The sequence below is a fragment of the Staurois parvus genome, unplaced genomic scaffold, assembly GCF_062004578.1.
Source record: "Staurois parvus isolate SC_StPar_1 unplaced genomic scaffold, SC_StPar_1.0 ptg000258l, whole genome shotgun sequence".
Lineage (NCBI taxonomy): Eukaryota > Metazoa > Chordata > Amphibia > Anura > Ranidae > Staurois > Staurois parvus.
Genome location: NW_028318054.1, coordinates 3,842,707 through 3,864,655, shown reverse-complemented (window position 1 = coordinate 3,864,655; position 21,949 = coordinate 3,842,707). Strand labels below are relative to the sequence as shown.

The following is a 21,949-nucleotide window of genomic DNA, read 5'->3' as shown; positions in this document are numbered from 1 at the left end:
CAAAAACGCAAAATGAAATGCAAAAACAGCTCAAACGCAAACTGCATAGGTGTGAAAATAGCCTAAAGCAGAGAGAAGTTATAAAAAAAAAAAAACCCAAGCTTTGAATGTCTTACAGAGCACTATTCAATCTATCATCCAAAAATGGAAAGAGTATGGCACAACTGCAGACCTTCCAAGACATGGCCGTCCACCTAAACTAACAGGTTGGGCAAGGAGAGCATTAATCAGAGAAGCAGCCAAGAGGTCCATGGTAACTCTGGAGGAGCTGCAGAGATCCACAGCTCAGGTGGGAGAATCTGTCCACAGGACAACTATTAGTCGTGCACTCCACAAATTTGGCCTTTATGGAAGAGTGGCAAGAAAGCCATTGTTGATGGAAAGCCAGAAGAAGTCCCGCTGGCAGTTTGCGAGAAGCCAAGTGGGGGACACAGCAAACATGTGAAAGAGGGTCCTCTGATAAGACCAAAATTGAACCTTTTGGCTTGAAAGAAAAACACTGTATGTGGCTGAAAACTAACAATGCACATCACCCTGAACACACCATCCCCACTGTGAAACATGGTGGTGGCAGCATCATGTTCGGGGGATGCTTTTCTTCGGCAGGGACAGGGAAGCTGATCAGAGTTGATGAGAAGATGGATGGAGTCAAATACAGGGCAATCTTAGAAGAAATCCTGTTAGAGTCTGCAAAAGTCTTGACTGGGGTGGAGGTTCTCCTTCCAGCAGGACAACGACCCAAAACATACAGCCAGAACTACAATGGAATGGTTTAGATCAAAGCATATTCATGAGTTACAATGGCCCAGTCAAAGTCCAGACCTAAATCAAATTGAGAATCTGTGGCACAGTTAGGTTGAACACCCCCCCACCCCCCAAGTGCTGTTCACAGACACACTCCTTCCAATCTGACAAAGCTTGAGCTATTTTGTAAAGAATAAGAATGGGCAAACATTTCACTCTCTAGATGAGCAACGCTGGTAGAGACATAGTGTAAAAGGTGATAGTGAAAGGTGATTCTACAAAGTATTGACTCGGGGGGAGGGGGGGTTATTTTAAAAAAATGTTGAAAACCATTTATCATTTTCCCTCCACTTTGTGGAGGGAATTATGTGCCACTTTGTGTTGGTCTAACACATAAAATCCCAATACAATACATTTTTGGTTGCAACATGACAAAAGGTGGAAAATTTCAATGGGTATAAATACTTTTTGAAGGCACTGTATGTATTTCAGTTTTATCAATTTCACCAAGTCTTACCGGGTAATGTATTTAAGGCCACATTCATATGGCCAGAATCAAGCAGCCACTTGATTCCCATGGTGAGAATCAGCAGATTCTTGCAGATGGAAAGACCAGGGCATACGATTAGTTAATGGCAGACTGACAGTGGCCACCACTGTTGGCATGTAGACACAAAGAGTGGTTAGTTGTGGTTATGGATTATTCTTTGAGCCTGGAAAAAGTCAGCTGCGTCTAGGTACAGACATCTATTAAAGTAAAACTATAAATAAAATCTTTTTTTCCACTTGGATAGAGTAAGTAGGTATAACCCCTGTCACATTTTAATTTGCTATCTGTACCCATAGGGGAGAAAAGCCTTCACTTCCTTTTCCATAGCCAAAACACACTATAAATATATATATATATTTCCACTGGCTGAAATAGATATTTGTGGGGGGGGGGGGGTGTTCAACCTAAGTAAACTGTTTAATGCCCTGTTCAGAGCTGAGCATTTTGCAGACTGGAGCTGAACAGTACAACATCCAAAATCCCATGGGTTTCAATTGTGCCTGTTCACACCAGAGTATAGTGTCGCTTGTAGCTCAAAAAAGTACTGAATTTCTCTTGGGCAACATGTGTCAAGCATTTTAGCCCTAAAGGACTTCAATGGAAACAAGTCTGAAAAATGCACAAAACAAACACACATTTTTGCCCCCCTTGTAACTAGCTTTACATTAGCTAAAAGTAAAATTTGCAAGTTAAAATTCCTGCACGTTTTGGAAAGCTTCAAATATTTGGGAATAAATGTAACAGTAAAACCTAAACTATATATTCTGACAAGTCTAGTACCTCTTTTGGCATGTTCAAAGAAAAATGTAAAGCATGGTGTCATATTCCTCTATTAGTGGTGGGGTGTTGTCGTTTAATTAAGATAGTGTGGATGCCCCAAGTTTTATATATCCTGCACAACTAACCAGTATGGATTGCTGGAGTTTGGTTTAGGAAAATAGACGCTTTATTCAGATATCTGGTGTGGAATCGGGGCAGTGCAAAATGAAATAAAAACAAGAAGCGCACCAGCCTTGCGCATTACCTCAATAACCAAAGTTTATTACTTGTAAAAAACATACTCACAAACAGCGAATAAAATCAGGCATGTAAGTCCTCTCAGGGACTTGAAGATAACATGAGTCCCATCCGGGGAATGGATGTTCAGTACAGCTGACGCGTTTCGAAGGGGGTCCCTTCTTCCTCAGAGCTAACTGAACCATGAGTGCTCCCTCCTATATATACACATACCTCTGGACTAAAACTAGGCCCTCCCTACCCGGGTTGGGCAGTCTCAGGATAGTAGGAGGGGCCAGAATCTCATAAACTAACCATCAATATTTGTAGTGCCATTAGAGAGAGATAACATATAATTTATAAAATGTATAAAATACATAAAAAACATATATAAAAAACATATAAAAAATATACAATATATATAAATAGAAAAAAAAATTTAATGTACTGCTAATTCAGGTTTGATGATTCTCAGCCTGAGCGGTTTGACCACCTCATTGGATTGGTTTGAAGGTACATATAACAGTAAGCCGGCCAGAGGGGAATTCCCTGACAGGTTCTTTCCCTCAAGGAGAGCCTTGTCAGAGGTTGGGGGCGGGTGAGCATGTCGGGCTTCTGATTCAGTAGAGCGGGGTTAGCGCACGCGTACAAGTGGCCGTCAGATGCGCGTGAAGGGGACGTACGTGACCGCGCAGACGGACTTCTCTTCTCATACTGCGCATGCGCATGTTGGTTCACGCATGCGCAGTTATGAACTTGGAGTATTAGCGTGCGTTCCATACACAGGCTAAACCAGGAAGCAATGAGGGAAGTTCATGTCCTCCCTCTGCAGCTGACCACAAAGCACCATGGATCCAAGAACATTTGATCTAATCCCCTTCATCAACGGGTCGGGGAACGCGTGCAGCTGTCTGGTGAGATATATATATATATATATACATATATATATATGGGAAATACATAGCATCGGGTTGAAGGTCGGGGTGTGGATGTGTATTTATATATATATATACAAGTCTGTGGGTTTATAAATGTGTATACATGTGGATTCAAGAGTTCTGATTTAATCCTCTTCATGCCATGAAACGCATGCAGTTGTCTGGTAGTAGAAAATACACAAAAAAAACACACAGCTCTGGGTTAAAGGTCTGAGCGTGGGTGGATTTGCCTATATATGTTTTGACATTTATATACATGTGGTTGTGCCACTATGGAGAATCTATGATTATTGTAACATTGTAACATTGATCGCTATATTTTCATCCAGCGTTATGACAAGTCCTTCGGATGAAGTGTCCATGGGACACACTGCTCACTAATGTATCACTAATGTAACACGAAACATGATAGTTATTCATAATTGTTGATGATCATTATCTCCTCTGGTGTCACAGTCAAATTGAGGGATTGGATGCACACTAAGTGGCGTATGCAAAATGTGGTTTTTTTTTTTTTTTTTTTTTTCTATTTATATATATTGTATATTTTTTATATGTTTTTTATATATGTTTTTTATGTATTTTATACATTTTATAAATTATATGTTATCTCTCTCTAATGGCACTACAAATATTGATGGTTAGTTTATGAGATTCTGGCCCCTCCTACTATCCTGAGACTGCCCAACCCGGGTAGGGAGGGCCTAGTTTTAGTCCAGAGGTATGTGTATATATAGGAGGGAGCACTCATGGTTCAGTTAGCTCTGAGGAAGAAGGGACCCCCTTCGAAACGCGTCAGCTGTACTGAACATCCATTCCCCGGATGGGACTCATGTTATCTTCAAGTCCCTGAGAGGACTTACATGCCTGATTTTATTCGCTGTTTGTGAGTATGTTTTTTACAAGTAATAAACTTTGGTTATTGAGGTAATGCGCAAGGCTGGTGCGCTTCTTGTTTTTATTTCATTTTGCAGTGCTGATTGGGCTTCCCCAGCCTTGGTTTGGAGCTGCACAGCCCTTTATGCAGTGGTGATCGTTTTCCCTAGGCCTGGTTCCATCTTGTGCCACCTGTCTGAGTCCTGGAGCGCAGGAGAATTCTTTTTCGATTTTCCATGGAATCGGGGCAGGCCAGGGTGAGTCTTCGAGGGCTGCAGTTGCCAAGAGATGGATGGTTTGGCTGTGCCACACCTCTGGAGTTTTTTTTGGCAGCCCAGTTACAGCATCTGTGGGGCTGTGTACTGGTAGGAGATAGGGTTTGTAATAATGCACGTGGGCTGCTGCCCTGTACGCTGCACTCTACGTTAGAGGAAGCATTTAAGGCTGGGTCTTTGAAAGCTCCCAATGTCCCACAATTCATCTGTTCCTGAAGCTGTGGCAAACAGTATATTCTCTGTTCTGTTATACAGGGTTCACAGTGTATGCTCCCATATGGGACAGTAAAAATTTACCTGAGCTCAAAGAGCTGGAAAATTTTATCAACGAGAAACACAAAGGAATTACGGGATTATGAAAATTATACCCCTCCAAAGTAATGAAAACCTTTCAAGAGCTGAGAGATGACTTTCAAATAAATAGTTTTATCAATATTTTCAAATGTGGAGAGGTTGGAATGGAGTAATGCTCCAATATTGAAAATGTTGGTGAGAAATACCTCCACTACAGGGTTAATATCAAACTTATATATTAATATACATTTAGTAGCTCTGGAAAGAGACATGGACTTACCAAGTAAAGTGAGTTGGGTGGAAAGTGTGGAAGCATTAACAGACAATCAATGGAACCGTGGAACGATCGGACGATCAGTGGAACTGACACAGGTTCTTATTATTCACAGGGCATATTATACACAAAGTACATTTTTCTTTTGTTTTGGGGGCGCCCAGATGCAACCATCTGAATGTTTCACCCATATGTTCTGGAGATGCCCCAAATTATATAGGTATTGGAAGGAGGTGGTAGACACAATAAGCTGAGTCTTTGGCATAACCAATACGGTGGTGCCTAGGTTGTGTGTGCTGGGGTACATGGATCAGGTGGCTCCTTAATTAACACAGATCGCAATACTGAGGTTTCTTTACTATACCAACAAATTAATTGCCCAGAAATGGATGACATCTTTGCAGCCCTCCCATGCAGATTGGTTGAGAGTGACTAGCAATGTACTAATTAGAGAAAAGCTTTTTCATATGTAAAGAGGGGGTGTGGGGGGAAATTTGAAAAGATATGGAAGTTATGGGTGGAGTGTCCCAGACTGGTATCTGAATAATAGTTAATGGTGATATTTTGTTGTTTTTCTTTCTTTTATTAATTATATGGGAATAAGTGTCTTACATTGTATTGCTGTCTTGTAGTTTAGGGAGGAGGCAGTTGGAATAAGTTTTTTTTGTTTTGGGTGGGAGCTCGAGGTGAAAGATTGTATTTGTATAAATGAATGAATACAGCTTTTTTTTTTTCTTGCATCTATATAAAAGCAAAAGTGTTTAATAAAAAAGATTGGAATTAAAAGAAAACTCCTGCAAAAGAGTTTGAAAACAACTGTACAAAACGCTGAAAAAGCCTGCAAAGATGACCTTATGCCTTTGATCCCTTATTATCAATTGGAAATAGGCATACCACAGTCAACTAAAAAAAGGTTTAATAGTGACACGATATAATAGAGACAAGCCTACGAGGGAGTAAATTAAAGCAATAGTGACAATATGCAGGCAAGAAATAGGTATTTCTGAAAATATGCAGGAAATATATTCATAATAGTAATCAGCACACAAGCAACAGCCAATCACAACAATACACATGCAAAGAAAAAAAAAATATATAGGAAAATGCTATAATATGCATGCAAGAAACATTCTGATTATCTGTAAAGAAACAGGAAACCATGACAATAAACAAGCAAGGACCTGGGAAGTTGTGATGGCATGTTGGCAACTGTTATAATACACCATGTCTAAATATTTTATAATACAGTGTCTAAAAATACTGTTCTCAACTATTCAAGGGGCACAAAACAGTTCAAAGGAACTTCCGTAACCCTCAGGAGCCATGTAAAGCCTGTTATACACTTAACCACTTCAAGTTCAGACACTTGTACTCCCTTCCAGTCAATGTCAATTTTCAGCCTTCAGTGCTATCACACTTTGAATGACAATCGCACGGTCATGCAACACTGTATCCATATGAAATTTTTTGCATTTTTTTTTTTTAGACAGATAAAACTTTCTTTTGGTGGTATTTATTCACCAATGGGATTTTCTCATTTTTTTCTATATAAATGAAAAAAAAACACATTTTGAAAAAAAAATTTTCTGATAAAATTCTGCAAATAATCTTTCTTCATAAATCTTGGCCAAATGTATTCAGCTATCTCTTTTTTGTAAAAAATACTGTCACACTAGCAGTACAGTGTCACCATAGTAACACTGTACTACTTACTTGTGGGGGGTGATGACTTTTATTTTTTTTTACACTGATTGCATTTACACCCATAAAGGCTGTAAAAGCAATCATTACTCTTTCACTTTGCCTGCATTCCTGCAGCCATTGAGAAATACTGATTGGTCACAGCTTGTCACATGGAACAAGGCTGTTGTGAATAGCCTTGCACCATGTGACCTCGGTGATCATTCACAGATTTCACAAGTAGTAAACAATGATGTCAGGAAGTGACATCTTGTTTACTACTGTTCATGTGATCACATGAATCTGGACCTCACACAGTGGTCCCGCACAGTGATCTGTGTTCCGCTGTGTCCGGTGGACACAGCAAGAAGAGGTCATGGAGCTGTGCACTCCCAGGGAGTGTGCACAGGCATTGGATGTGCGGGGGCATTTAGAAACATCCCCCCGGATCAGTAGCGCTCCCGTCCAGCCGTTTATCGACATGCGCCAAACGGGAAGAGGTTAAAAGAAGAATACTAGGTATGGATATATTAACATGGTTACACTGATCCATCTTGGACCAATGCACCTATGCATAGATCATACCTGTAGGATCGCTCTAAAAGCTGGAAATCACTGTAGTATACACCCCTTCTAGAGTGCTCTACACTAGTTTCCGGGTCTTGTGCCAAGAGCAGTTGCCCTGCTTAGTGTACACAGGAGGTTGGCCGCTGGTTGGCATGCTGTATTTAGAATTCTGCAGAGCAGTCGCTCAGCACGGGCCTGGCAGCTAATCTAGATCATTGTACAAGTGGTGTTTACTATAGTCAGTTTCAACTTCTAGAGGGATCCCATAGATATGATATATGCATGGTTACATTGGTCCATAACTTTAATTCTTCTTTAAGCCTCTATGCACACTAGCGGTTTTTATAAGCTCAAAAAATGCTAGAAAAAAGAAGCTGGATGAAAAACACTGATAACAGCATCTTTGTGACGGCTTGTAGTAGTGTTTAGTAGCATTAGCGTTTTACCATTTTTACAGTAAAAGTAGGGAAAAGAAAAGTTAGAAAAAAAAGCTGTTAGGAGTATTTTAGTAGCGTTTAGGAGCGTTCAGCTTTTTTTCTGCCAAAAAAATACTACAAAAACAATTTTTTTTCTGCTACTAAACTTGAAAAGCGCTATTAGCAAAAAATAGTGTGCATGTACACATAACACTATTTAGCTTCTAGGAGCAGAAAAAAAAATGCTGATAACAGCTTCTAGGAGCATGAAACCGCTAGCGTGCATGGAGCTTTAGAGTGCAATAAGCTTTAAATGGCTCCTGAGGGTTAGTGAAGATCCTTTGGGGTACTTGCACACAGTACAGTTTACTAATGTACTCTTGCCCAAAATTTCAGGGTTTTATTTTGCACATGTACATGTATACAAGTGTAAAATAAATTCTAACCTCTTCAAATTAACATTTTAGCGCATGTGTGTGTAAAATACTGATGGACAACTTAGATCTTTATTTTTTAATATACACAGCGCATGCTTACAGTCACGTTGAAAAAAATGGGCTGCATTTAGATCATTAAAAAAAATGCCTGTATGCCTGAAATTTCAGTATTTTGGCAGCAGTGTACAAGTGACCTTAAAAGAGAAGTATGGGATCTGTTTTTTTTTTCCCCTTCACCAAATAATACTTACCTAGGTGGATGCAGCATCAGTTCAAGGCTGCATCTGTCCCCCGCTGGATCGAAGTGTAAGAACTCAGCTATTACATGACCACCAAGTTCTCACAGCCGCTCTGATCAGACAGCGTTGACTGTCAGTCACTGCTATCTGCTCTGCCCCTGCCTCGTGCTCACTGGAGTTCTGGGCTGTGGACGGGGAGAGCGCAGCTGGCTCAGGCTCTCAGCAGATCACTGACAGACTGGCCAGGTGCTGCTTCAGACTCTGTGGTGGATCCCGACTGTAAAGCAAAAATGGACAAGCTGAGTGAAGTTAGCCCACAGAAGGCTTCAGCCCGCTGTCAGGTGAAAAGATCTACACTCTTGTTATCTGCTGTCAGCTGACAACTAGTCACAGGAGTGCAGAAAGATCTTTGGCTGCAATTCTCCTTTAAATTTTCCTGGACCTCTTGTACTGAAAAGTGTCCCCTCAATAGCTGAAAAAATATGGAAAAGTGTAAGGAAGCATAGGCAATGCATATTCCAAGGAGATTAAGACTTCCACATGCACTCATTTGTGGATGACAGTACTAGGTATAAAGACCTCACCAGTAGTTGTAAGCAACAGCTAGGGACAGAGCAATGAGTTTACTTTATCACCTCTCTCAATGCCCTCTTTGAATTTAATGTAAGCAAGGAATAGAGTGCTGTTCAAAAAAGTGTTTTTTGTGAAGATTATAATGCCTTTAGGTTTAGTATACACTTTAACTTGCTAACTGGGCTTACTTCTATCTGTTAAGGTTGCTGGTCAAGCCAACTGAGTTTATTGGTGCATTTGCTGACAGATTGAAAGACACAAGAGGGGCAGTGAGAAAGGGAAATCACTAGACGATCTTACCATTTGAGTGCCACTATTACCTTCATATTTCAGCTGCCCTGACAACTATTGATAGTTTTGTTTAAATTCTACTTAAAATATGTCCCACCCCATGTCAGTTGTGTTGTACTCAAAGCTATTGCAAAATCTCGTTTTCCATGTTTATATGATCAGAAGAGATGGAGCATTGCCACATACTTCATACATGATTATTACAATATGATTTACCTTTAGTAAAATAAAATCTGAAAACACTTACAGATGCTGCAGGGAATCCAGGCCAGTGAAAGCTTTCTTAGTGATAGATTTGATCTTGTTCCCTTGCAAAATGCTGAAACAAAAGTGTTAACAGCTAAGTAAAACAAATCTTTGCACCACTGCGTCACATAAAATTACGATACATAGAGGAGAAGTATAGCCACAGCCCCTCAGAAGGAACTGCACTTCTGTGAACCATTTTCAGTCGACAGCAGGCTAAAGTCCGCTGTCGGCAGACGTCACAGGGTCGGTCTAGGTCAGTGATGGCGAACCTTTTTGAGCCCGAGTGCCCAAACTGCAACACAAACCAACTTATTTATTTCAAAGTGCCAACACTGTAATTAACCACTTGCCTACCAGGCACTTCTACCCCCTTCCTGCCCAGGCCAATTTTCAGCGCTGTTGCATTTTGAATGACAATAGTGTGGTCATGCAACATTGTGCCCATATGAAATTTTTTATCATTTTTTTCACACAAATAGAGCTTTCTTTTGGTGGTATTTAATAGCCACTGGGTGTTTTATTTTTTGCACTAGAAATGAAAAAAAGAGCAAAAAATTGGAAGAAAAAAAAAAAAAGGTTTTTATGTTTCTATTATAAAATTTAGCAAACATGTTTTTCTCCTTCACTGATGTGCGTTGATGAGGCTGCACTGATATGCAGCAATGATGGGCACTGATATGCGGCATTGACTGATAGCACCAACTGGAGACACTGACGGCCGACACTGCTGGGCAGCACCGGTAATCGGGGCACTGAATTAGTGCGCCGACTATTAACACAGATCTCTCGTCACATCTGCGGGTTATTGGCAGTACTTTCTTCATGCTGTGATAACGTGCAGCCAATAACCGGCAACTGTATTTACATTGTGATCAGCTTTGTCATTGGACACAGTTGATCATGTGGTAAAAGGACGCTGTGATTAGCCTTTTACCTTACCATGTGATCAGCTGTGTCTGTAGGACACATCAATCACTGACAGCGCTGGGTGCACACAGGGGGCATGTTCTGGGAGGACATCCATGGACGCCCTCTTAGAACTACACAACCGCGCTGTAGCCATCTTTCGGCTATAGCACGGTTGGCAAATGTTTAATCTCACCTCCGGCAGTGTCGGTGTGGCTTCCAACCTGGCAGCTCATTCCCATCCACACTGAACATGTCACCCCTGGCCCCGGAGCACTGTGGGAGAAACTTCCTCTCATCCACGCCCATCCCTAGATATGTCACCTCTGGCGCCAGAGCCGTGCGGTGTGGGAGCCGTTTAGTCTCGTCCATGCCTCAGAGGCATGTGCGAGATGTAGTTCGATATGGGGGGGGGGGGGTGCAAAGTGGACGAGATCTGGATGGCCGGTCAGTGTGCGCGGTCCGTGTGCACTCATCTTCCTGGCGTGCCCACTCAGATGGCTCTGCATGCCATAGGTTCGCCATCACTGGTCTAGGCTTTGAAAAGAGCCCAACCATATGATCATGATGCACCCACAAGCCTGGAACAACTCCTGGCTCAGCCTCTTGGCGATACACCAAGAGCCTGAGCCAGCCACTTCCACCCCCTTCACAGTCCAGCACTGGAGGGATAGAGTAGAGAGCCAGAGACTTACAGGTGCAGTTGTCCTGTCCCCTTAGCAGAAAAACACCCCAAAAGCAGAATGTTTCCACCAAGTTTGTCAGTTAGGATGGTGTTCTTGGGGTCATAGGCAACATTCTTCCTCCTCCAAACACGGCGAGTTGAATTGATGCCACAGAGCTCTATTTTTGTCTCATCTGACCACAACACTTTCAACCAGTCGTCCTCTGCATCATTCAAATGTTCAGCAGCAAACTTCAGACGGGCCTGGACATGTGCGTTCTTGAGCATAGGGACCTTGCGGGCACTGCAGGATTTCAATCCTTGTCGGCTTAGTGTGTTAAAAATAGTTTTCTTGGTGACTGTGGTCCCAGCTGCCTGGAGATCATTGACAAGATCCTCACATGTAGTTATGGGATGATTCCTCACTGTTCTCCTGATCATTGACACTCCACGAGGTGAGATCTTACATGGTGCACCAGACCTAGGGAGACTAACAGTTGTTTTGTGTTTCTTCCATTTGCAAATGATTGCACCAACTGTTGTCGCCTTCTCACCATGCTGCTTGGCGATAGTTTGGTAGCTAAGTCCAGCCTTGTGTAGGTCTACAATCTTGTCCCTGACATCCTTGGACAGCTTTTTGGTCTTTGCCATGGTGGAGAGTTTGGAATCTGATTGTTTGATTGCTCCTGTGGACAGGTGTCTTTTATACAGGTAACAAAATGAGATTAGCAGCACTCCCTTTAAGAGACTGCTTTTAATCTCAGCTTGTTACCTGTATGAAAGACACCTGGTAGCCAGAAATCCTGCTGAATGATAGGGGATCAAATACTTATTTCCCTCATGAACATGCAAATCGGTGCATAATTTGCTAAACATGCATTTCTTTTGAATTTTTGTGTTGCTATTCTGTCTCTCGGTGTTACAATACACCTACCATTCAATTTTCAGACTGATCATTTCTTTGTGAGTGGGCAAACATTCAAAATCAACAGGGGATCAAATACTTCTTTCCTTCACTGTAGGAGTTCATAGAAAAACTCTGTCAGAAGACTGAAAAAACTGGCTAGCTGTGGCTCAATAATCACAGCCATGCCTTCTTCCTGCCTCTGGGCTGTACTTTATCAAGGGGCTAAAGTACACTAATTCTTGAATGTAAGAATTTTTTTAAATGTTAATTTTAACATGTTACAGCACTGTAATTATATGAAAAAACAGTAAACAGGTGTAAACCATTCTCCACTAAATGAAGTTGCAGCACTGATAGGAACAAAATATTTTAAAACAGGCTACAGGTATTATGTGAGTTATAATTATGTAAAGCTCTAAGATACAGGTCTTTTAAAAGTCTGCAAGACTAAAACAATCAGTACTTTGTCAATATGTCCATTGTAAGTAGATACTCCTATATTCGAAGAAAATTATAATACAACTGTTTCTTAAAGCAACATGTACATTCAGAGGGTATAACAGTCTATTATGAGAGTTAAAGCTGCTATTAACAGCCTTTTAAAAAAATAAATTCACTAATATTAATGATTTATGTGCATTTATTATTTATTTTTGCATAGGAGCCTGGAAAGCACTGAAACCGCAATCACTCGATCGTGGAAGCAATGCTTTTGTGTGGGTGTAACATGAAACTTGATCAGAAAGGTGGAGCTAAGCTTGGAACACATAGGTAGTTATTTTTTTTTTTTTTTTATTTAACCCATCGGGCTAAACAAAAATAAAAACTTGAGCAGCTTGTGAGGAGCTTGGTGTACTAACTATGCGATGTTAGTACAGTGGTCTCCCCACTGAGCTATTGTGTTCTGACAGGGGGACTGCCTCACCGCCAGAACACACAGGGCAGCGCTCGAAGTCATTGGTTGCGATTGTTGAACTGATGCCGGTCAGATGCTGGTTTTCCAGCATGTCCACTCGACAGAAGCTGGACAGGCTGCTGTACACATGGGTCAAATGTTCAACAGAAACAGTCTGATATTCAGCCCGTGTGTACCAGCCTCAAGTCTTTAGTTCTAAAATACTATTTGTAATTATCCAGTGATCTGAATGTCATGCAGTGGTTGTGAAGTGGTCACACTAAAAGTAGCATTTTACAATGTGGCCTACTTACAGAGTATGCAGCTTAACCAGTCCAGCAAATGCTTCATTTGAATCTTCAATAGCCCAGGAGATCTCATTATTTCGAAGGTCCCTGCATTAAAAAAAAAATTATTATGCCAATTAAAGATCGGTAGCATTTAAAAGGGAATTTTTTTTCTAAAAAGAAAGACGTATGAAAATATAAATTGTAATGCTAAAAAATATTCTGAAAATCTGGTACAGAAGTCAAAGTAACCCCCCCCCCAAAAAAGCTGTTTTTCCTTTTGCGATAGAAAATTTACATTTTTAACATATAAACGAGCCAAAGCTAGGATATAACCAAAAGCACCAGGCATTGTGGGGAAAGAGCTGCTTGTTTGTAAGGATTTCCAAACTTCAATATTTCGAGTAGAAAGCTAATGAAATACAGCTGGGTTCATATAAAAGATGGGGTTTATTAAATAACATAATATAATAGAAATATATTTGGCTGAGAAACAAATCATTTTGGTAACCTCTTTTGCACAATTGTGTACGATTGATAGGATACTGCAAGTCAAATAAAGGCTTTTATGTGCCAATCTGTTATTCAGCTGCATTAAATTAAAAGCAGCAGGCGCTAAGAAACACCAAGGTCTTTGCAAAATGCTTTGAAGGGGGAAAGAAACATTTGGCAGATTTCAAAAGCATTCAATAAGACATACCTATGTGTTTTCCTGCAAAATACCACATTTACTAAAGAAATACCTTCTAGCCTGGCATCACTTTGATTAATAGAAGACAATGTGCAAAGAAAAAGGAAGATGAGAAAGTCAGTTTCTTGTCTGAATGAGTTTCCTGGCTCATACTTGGTTAAGCATAAGTGATTGGAGCCCTATTTACCAGTGCTGCCCTCCTGCTTGTGAACATTTGATGACCCTGAACTGCATAGTCTGCCTGTCATCTGTTCTTATGCCCTTCCTGCACCACAAAAAACTCCTAATTAATGTATTCTTGTTCTCTTTCATGCAGCACTAACTCTACCAGATTGGTTTTAATTATTGCATTAGGGAGGTTGCACAAAGGTTAACAGAATATGAATGCATTCAGACGTTTTTCTCAGCTAGGGTAGAAAATAACGTGGATGAATAATTGGGAACAAACTGTGCAATTTCCACATGTTCTCTATAGTCTATGGGAATACACTATAAGCAATGTTAAATATTAGGTGTGGAAATTCAGAGCATACAGCAATTACATCTCAAAACTGAAAAGTGAAATAAAATGGGTAGAAGTAATATATATATCTCGAAAAATTAGAATATCATGCAAAAGTTTATTTATTTCAGTAATGCAACTTAAAAGGTGAAACTAATATACAAGATAGACTCATTACATGCAAAGTAAGACAGTTCAAGCCGTGATTTGTCATAATTGTGATGATTATGGCTTACAGCTCATGAAAACCCCAAATCCACAATCTCAGAAAATTAGAATATTACATGCAATCAATAAAACAAGGATTGTACATAGAACAATATCGGACCTCTGAAAAGTATAAGCATGCATATGTACTCAGTACTTGGTTTGGGCCCCTTTTGCAGCAATTACTGCCTCAATGCGCCGTGGCATGGAAGCTATCAGCCTGTGGCACTGCTGAGGTGTTATGGAAGACCAGGATGCTTCAATAGCGGCCTTCGGCTCTTCTGCATTGTTCGGTCTCATGTCGCTTATCTTTCTCTTGGCAATGCCCCATAGATTCTCTATGGAGTTCAGGTCAGGTGAGTTTGCTGGCCAATCAAGCACAGTAATCCCACGGTCATTGAACCAGGTTTTGGTGCTGTTGGCAGGTGCCAAGTCCTGCTGGAAAATGAAGTCAGCATCCCCATAAAGCTCGTCTGCGGAAGAAGCATGAAGTTCTCCAAAATCTCCTGGTAGACGGCTGCGTTGACCCTGGACTTAATGAAGCACAGTGGACCAACACCAGCAGATGACATGGCTCCCCAAATCAACACAGACTGTGGAAACTTCACACTGGACTTCAAGCATCTTGCAGTGTGTGCCTCTCCATTCTTCCTCCATACTCTGGTTCCTTGGTTTCCAAATGAGATGCAAAGGTTGCTCTCATCAGAAAAGAGGACTTTGGACCACTGAGCAACAGACCAGGTCTGTTTATCTTTAGCCCAGGTAAGATGCTTCTGATGTTTGTTGTTCAGGAGCGGCTTGACAAGAGGAATACAACATTTGAAGCCCATGTCCAGGATCCGTCTGTGTATGGTGGCTCTTGATGCACTGACTCCAGCCTCAGTCCACTCCTTTTGAAAGTCCCCAACACTTTTGAATGGCCTTTTCCTGACAATCCTCTTCAGGCTGCGGTCATCCCTGCTGCTTGTGCACCTTTTTCTTCCACACTTTTCCCTTCCACATAACTTTCTATTAATGTGCTTTGATACAGCACTTTGGGAACCTCCAACTTCTTTTGCAATTACCTTTTGAGGCTTTCCCTCCTTATGGAGGGTGACAATGATGGGTTTCTGCACAACTGTCAGGTCAGCAGTCTTTCCAATGATTGTGATTCCTACTGAACCAGACTGAGAGACCATTTAAAGGCTCGGAAACTCTTTGCAGGTGTTATAGCTTAATTAGCTGATTAGAGTGGGACACTTTGAGCCTAGAATATTGCACCTTTTCACAATGTTCTAATGTTCTGAGATTGTGGATTTGGGTTTTCATGAGCTGTAAGCCATAATCATCACAATTATGACAACTCATGGCTTGAACTATCTTGCTTTGCATGTAATGAGTCAATCCATACATACAAAAATCAAAACAAAAAAAGTACAAAAATTAAGTTATGTATAAGAAAATTTAAAGACACAGGGAAAAAGTATTGAACACATGAATAAAGGGAGGTGCAAAAAGGCATGGAAAGCCAAGACACCAGCTGAAACCAATAAATAGAAAGCAATCCTGCCCCTTGTCAGTGCAAATTGATATCAGCTGGTTCAGTCTCAACTGATGGCCTATAGAAAGGTTTCTCATTACCAGGGTATCACACAAGAAACATCTCATGATGGGTAAGAGCAAAGAGTTCTCTCAAGACCTTCGCAACCTTGCCGTTGCAAAGCTGATGGCATTGGTTACAGAAGGGTTTCTAAACTTCTGAATGTTCCAGTGAGCACTGTTGGGGCCATAATCTGGAAGTGGAAAGAACACAATTTCACCATAAAATGGTCATGACCAGGTGCTCCTTGCAAGATTTCTGACAGAAGAGTGAAAGGAATTATCAGAAAAGCTGTTCAAGAGCCAAAGATCACTTGTGGGGAGCTTCAGGAAAACCCAGAATTAGCAGGTACAATTGTTTCAAAGAAAACAATAAGTAATGCACTCAACCGTCATGGCCTGTAGGCACGATCACCACGCAAAACTCCATTGAAGAAGAAAAAGCATGTTGAAGCTTGTTTAAAGTTTGCTGCACAACATTTAGACAAGCCTGTGAAATACTGGGAGAATATAGTCTGGTCACAGGAGACCAAAATTAAACTCTTTGGATTACATAACACATACCATGTTTGGAGGTCAAATGGCACTGCACATCACCCCAAAAACACCATACCAACAATGAAGTTTGGAGGTCGGAACATCATGTTGTGGGGCTATATTTCAGCATACAATACTAGCAAACTTCATATCATTGAAGGAAGGATGAATGGAAAAATGTACCAAGACATTCTTGATAAAAAATCTGCTGCCATCTACCATAATGATGAAGATGAAACGAGGGTGGACTTTTCAGCAAGACAATGATCCCAAACTCAAAGCCAAGGAAACTTTCAATTGGTTTCAAAGAAAGAAGATAAAGCTGCAAGAATGGTCCAGCCAATCACCTGACTTGAATCCAATATAAAATCTTTAGAAAGAACTAAAAGATCAGAGTTCATAGAAGAGGCCCACGGAAACTTCAAGATTTGAAGACAGTGTGGAGGAATGGGCCAAAAATCACACCTGAGCAATGCATGTGACTAGTTTCTCCATACAGGAGGCTTCTTGAAGCTGTCATTACCAACAAAGGATTTTGTATGAAGTATTACATACATTTCAGTTAGCATGCTGAATACTTTTTCCCTGTGTCATTCCATTTTATTACACATAACTTCGGGGGGGGGGGGATAAACAACTAAAATAATATGGCTGCGCAAATGTGCACACCCTTAAACTAATACTTTGTTGAAGCACCTTTTGATGTGATTGCAGCACTTGGTCTTTTTGGGTATGAGTCCATCAGCATGTCACATCTTGACTTGGCAATATTTGCCCACTCTTCCTTGCAAAAACACTGCAAATCTGTCAGATTATGAGGGCTTCGCCTGTGCACAGCCCTCTTCAGATCACCCCGCAGATTTTTGATCGGATTCAAGTCTGGGTTCTGGCTGGGCCATTCCAAAACTTGAATCTTGTGGTGAAGCCATTCCTTTGTTGATTTGGATGTAAGCTTAGGGTAGTTGATTAAATTCCTCTTCATGTTCAGCTTTCTAGCAGAAGCCTGAAGGTTTTGTGCCAATATTGACTGGTATTTGGAACTGTTCATAATTCCCTCTACCTTGACTAAGACCCCAGTTCCAGCTGAAGAAAAACAGTCCAAAAGCATGATGCTGCCACCACCATGCTTCACTGTGGGTATGGTGTTCTTTTCGTGATGTGCAGTGTTGTTTTTGCACCAAACATATCTTTATGAATTATGGCCAAAAAGTTCAACCTTGGTTTCATCAGACCATAACACATTTTCTCATTCTTTTGGAAGACTTCAGATGTGTTTTTGCAAAATTTAGCTGAGCTTGGATTTTTTTCTTAGGAAAAAAAGGCTTCCGTCTTGCCACTCTACCCCATAGCCCAGACATATGAAGAATGCGGGACATTGTTGTCACATGTACCACACAGCCAGTACTTGCCAGATATTCTTGCAGCTTCTTTAATGTTGCTGTAGGCCTCTTGGCAGCCTCCCAGACCAGTTTTCTTCTCATCAATTTTGGACAGACGTCCAGTTCTTGGTAAAGTAACTGTTGACCATATTTTCTCTACTTGATGACTGTCTTCACTGTGTTCCATGGCATATCTAATTCTTTTGTACCCTTCTCCTGACTGATAATTTTTAACAATGAGATCCCTCAGATGCTTTGGAAGCTCTCTGCAGACCAAGGCTTTTGCTGTAGGATGCGACTAAGAAAATGTCAGGAAAGACCTACTAGAACAGCTGAACTTTATTTGAGGTTAATCAGAGGCACTTTAAATCGTGGCAAGTGTGTACCGACTCTTATTTAACATGATTTTGAATGTGATTGCTTAATTCTGAACACAGCTACATCTCCAGTTATAAGAGGGTGTGCACACCTATGCAACCACATTATTTTAGTTTTTTATGTTTACTTCCCCCATAAAAGATTTCAGTTTGTTTTTCAATTGAGTTGTACAGTTTATAGGTCACATTAAAGTTCAGAAAAAATTGAACTTTGTCTTATTTTTCACATCACAGAAAGCTGTGGTATTGAAGCACAACCAGTGCAGCGCTTGTTCAGGAATGGCAGCAGACAGGTGTGAGTGCAACTACATGCACAGTGAGGTGAAGACTTTTGGAGGATGGCCTGGTGTCAAGGGCAGCAAATAAGCCACTTCTCTCCAGGAAACAAATCAAGGACAGACGGATATTCTGAAAAAAAGTACAGGGATTGGATTGCTGAGGACTGGGGTAAACTCATTTTCTCTGATGAATTCCCTCTCCGATAGTTTGGGACATCTGGAAAAAAAATCTTGTCCGGAGAAGAAAAGGTGAGCGCTACCATCAGTCCTGTGTCATGCCAACAGTAAAGCATTCTGAGACCATTCATGTGTGGGGTTGCCTCACAGCGAAGGGACTGGGCTCACTCACAATTTTGCAGAACACAGCCATGAATTAAGAATGGTACAAAAACATCCTCTGAGAACAACTTCTCCCAACCATCCAAAACCAGTTTGGTGATGAACAATGCATTTTCCAGTATAATGGAGCACCTTCCTGTAAGGCAAACTAAGTGGCATGGGGAACAAAACATTGAAATTTTGGGTCCATAGCCAAGAAACTCCCCAGACCTTAATCCTATTGAAAACTTGAGGTCAATCCTTAAGAGGTGGGTGAACAAAAAAACCCCACAAATTCGGACAAACTCCAAAAACTGATTATGCAAGAATGGACTGCCATCAGTCAGGATGTGGCCTGGAGTTGATTGACAGCATGCCATGGCAAATTGCAGAGGTCTTGAAAAAGAAGGGTCAACACTGCAAATATTGACTCTTTGAATAAACGTAATTGTCAATAAAAGCATTTGACACTTATGAAACGCTTGTAATTATACTTCAGTATACCAGAGTAACATCTGACAAAAATGATCTAAAAACAATGAAGCAGCAGACTGTGAAAATTAATATTTGTGTCATTATCAATACTTTTGGCCAGGGCTGTATATACATATACATGAAGGGTGTCAAACCGGGACTTAATTTTACAGGTATAAAAAGGGATGCTAGTGTGGCGGTACTATACGCAGTAGTAAGTGACAAGTGTGGCCTATTACCGACAGGCGGTGCACATGTTGCGGGCCAGTCCAAAGACCGTTAATCAAGATGGCAGACAACAGTGTTAGTGTGTGCATGAATGAAGGAGATCTACAGAAGACTTCAAGCACAGTACAGTGAGGAGACGCTCAGCTTCAGTAAGACATTTGAATGGTGTAAACGTTTCAAAGATGGCCATGCGTCCGTCAATGACAATCCTGGCCGTGGTGGTTCCCAGCCCACAGCAATCATTCCTGTGAACATTCAGCCCATGGAACGCCTTATCCTGAATATCGACGCACAACCTGTTGTGAAATTGCACAAGAGACTAATCCTTCTGTGGGAACACAATCATTCACGAAGTATAGCAGGCTGTCCTGGGATGGTTCATGCATACTGTATCTATATACATATATACTGGGTCAGAAGAACTACTTGATGCTGCGCCAACTATCTGGTGCACAGAACGTGCCTGAAAACCGATTTATGGAATCCAGCAAAAAATTTGTTCCAGTTGAGGAACTGAATTTATCACAATCAGATTATATATATATATATATATATATATATATATATATATATATATATATATATATATATATATATATATATAGATAGATAGAGGGAGGGAGGGAGAGAGAGAGAGAGTAAAAGTCCTACGCCACACAATCTGTTACCTTCCATTTAGACAACACCCGTCTGTTTTAACAATGGCATGATCTTTAATTAGGCACTCCCAAGGTGCATTAAGGCCTGATAATGACAGTCCTGGACGTATGGTCGGAACATTGAATTCCTGAATTCAGTGTATAATTCCCTTATATGCGGGTAATGCTCGGAGCAGCACCCAGCCACCACATATTTTAGGCTTTCATTGATTTTGATGGGTTGCTAGCAGCAGGCTGTACACAGCACATGTGCCTGCCTTACAACCAAGGCTTTTACACTGTACGAGCAAAAACCACTGCATGCATGAACCCTAACAGTGTTTTTGAAATTAGAGTCAGGCCCCTGGTTATAAATTTCTTTACTTTTCGTGTGCTGGGATCCAACCTATGCACCAAATCCATGAGCGTCTCCTAATTTGTTATTGGCACTAATCCATCACCATGGTACTAGTATGTTAACAGTTATATTTGCTGTTCTGTAGTTACTCCTTTCTTTGAAGCTTGATGATTATTTTGGAATTCACTGATATACTAATTTTGCTCACATATTTATATGAGGTTGTGCTCTATAACAGTTATAACTTTCAACAAAAAAACTTATTGAAAGAGAAATTAGAGAGTTGCCTAAAAACTGACAAATCAATAATGGTTAGATTCTGGTGACCTGCAAGACCCACCACCATCTCTAAAGGAACACCAAAAGTGAGATCTATCTGAAGATGCTGCCCGATCTGTTCTAGTCTCACTCATGTTGTTCAAACTAGATTATTGCTTATGTCCCTTTCATAAGAAATGAAGTCCTCCAACAAAAACTGAAGGTGTGTGAAGAGCAGGAAAGCCCAGTACAGAAAATGGAGGTGAGATTTAACTTACCATTATTTGCTCAAAGATAAAATTTTTAGTTTTGTGTCAACCCTGAGCATTAAATTGGAGTTCATTGAGTAAATTTGGAGTAGATTTATTTCACTCAATATGTATGCTCTATTATTTATACAGAATCTGTAATTTTATGTTTTAATCAAATTGTAAAAATTTGATTAAAACTTACCTTGTCGTGAAAATGTACCTTTGTTGTTGCAAGAGTGTAAATACTCACATCTCTTGCTACACGCACTACTGGACCTACTGAACACTACTCTGTTGATGAGGAAACCTGCCCTGAAGTCTGCTGGGAAACCGACATTTGTAGGAATGCAGTCAACTTCTAGCAGAAAGTTGGTTTAGAACAAAATAACCAAAAAAAAAGGAAGAGACTCTTGCACAGTTTTTTAGGGTTGTTTCAAATAAGGCCTAGTTCACACCACATGTGCTTAAAAACCGATGAAAAAAAAAAAACACGCAGATTTCACTTGCAGAGACACGAGTTTACATCAGTTTTCATGCATGTTTAAACACTACTGTTGAATCAGTTTTTTTTCTGCACAGAAATATGAAACATGGTCACACCAAATATGAAATATGTTCACACCACAATGTTCATGTCACATCAGTTTTCTTTCTGCACATAGAACTGCATACATGTTGCAGATTCCAGTGCAGAAAAAGTCTGCTGTGGTGTGAACAGGGCACACAGAGAACAGCTGTTTACTTTGTGCTCTTGCAGAATGCGTGCAGAAAATCCCATGTTCCTGCACATGGTGTGAACTGAGGCCTTACAGTTCTC

The 21,949-nt window shown here is 40.7% G+C and overlaps 1 protein-coding gene across 1 annotated transcript in view; it reads right to left on the bottom strand.

Moving 5' to 3' along the window:
- The window catches only part of LRIG2 (leucine rich repeats and immunoglobulin like domains 2), a 115,803-nt gene that overhangs the window by 38,723 nt on the left and 55,131 nt on the right, over positions 1-21,949 (bottom strand). Inside the window, exons 9-10 of the mRNA XM_089681064.1 lie at positions 13,086-13,166; positions 9,398-9,469 (exon numbers count right to left, since the gene is read on the bottom strand). Coding sequence (XP_089537190.1) covers positions 9,398-9,469; positions 13,086-13,166 — 153 coding nt within the window. The remainder of the gene's footprint in view (positions 1-9,397; positions 9,470-13,085; positions 13,167-21,949) is intronic.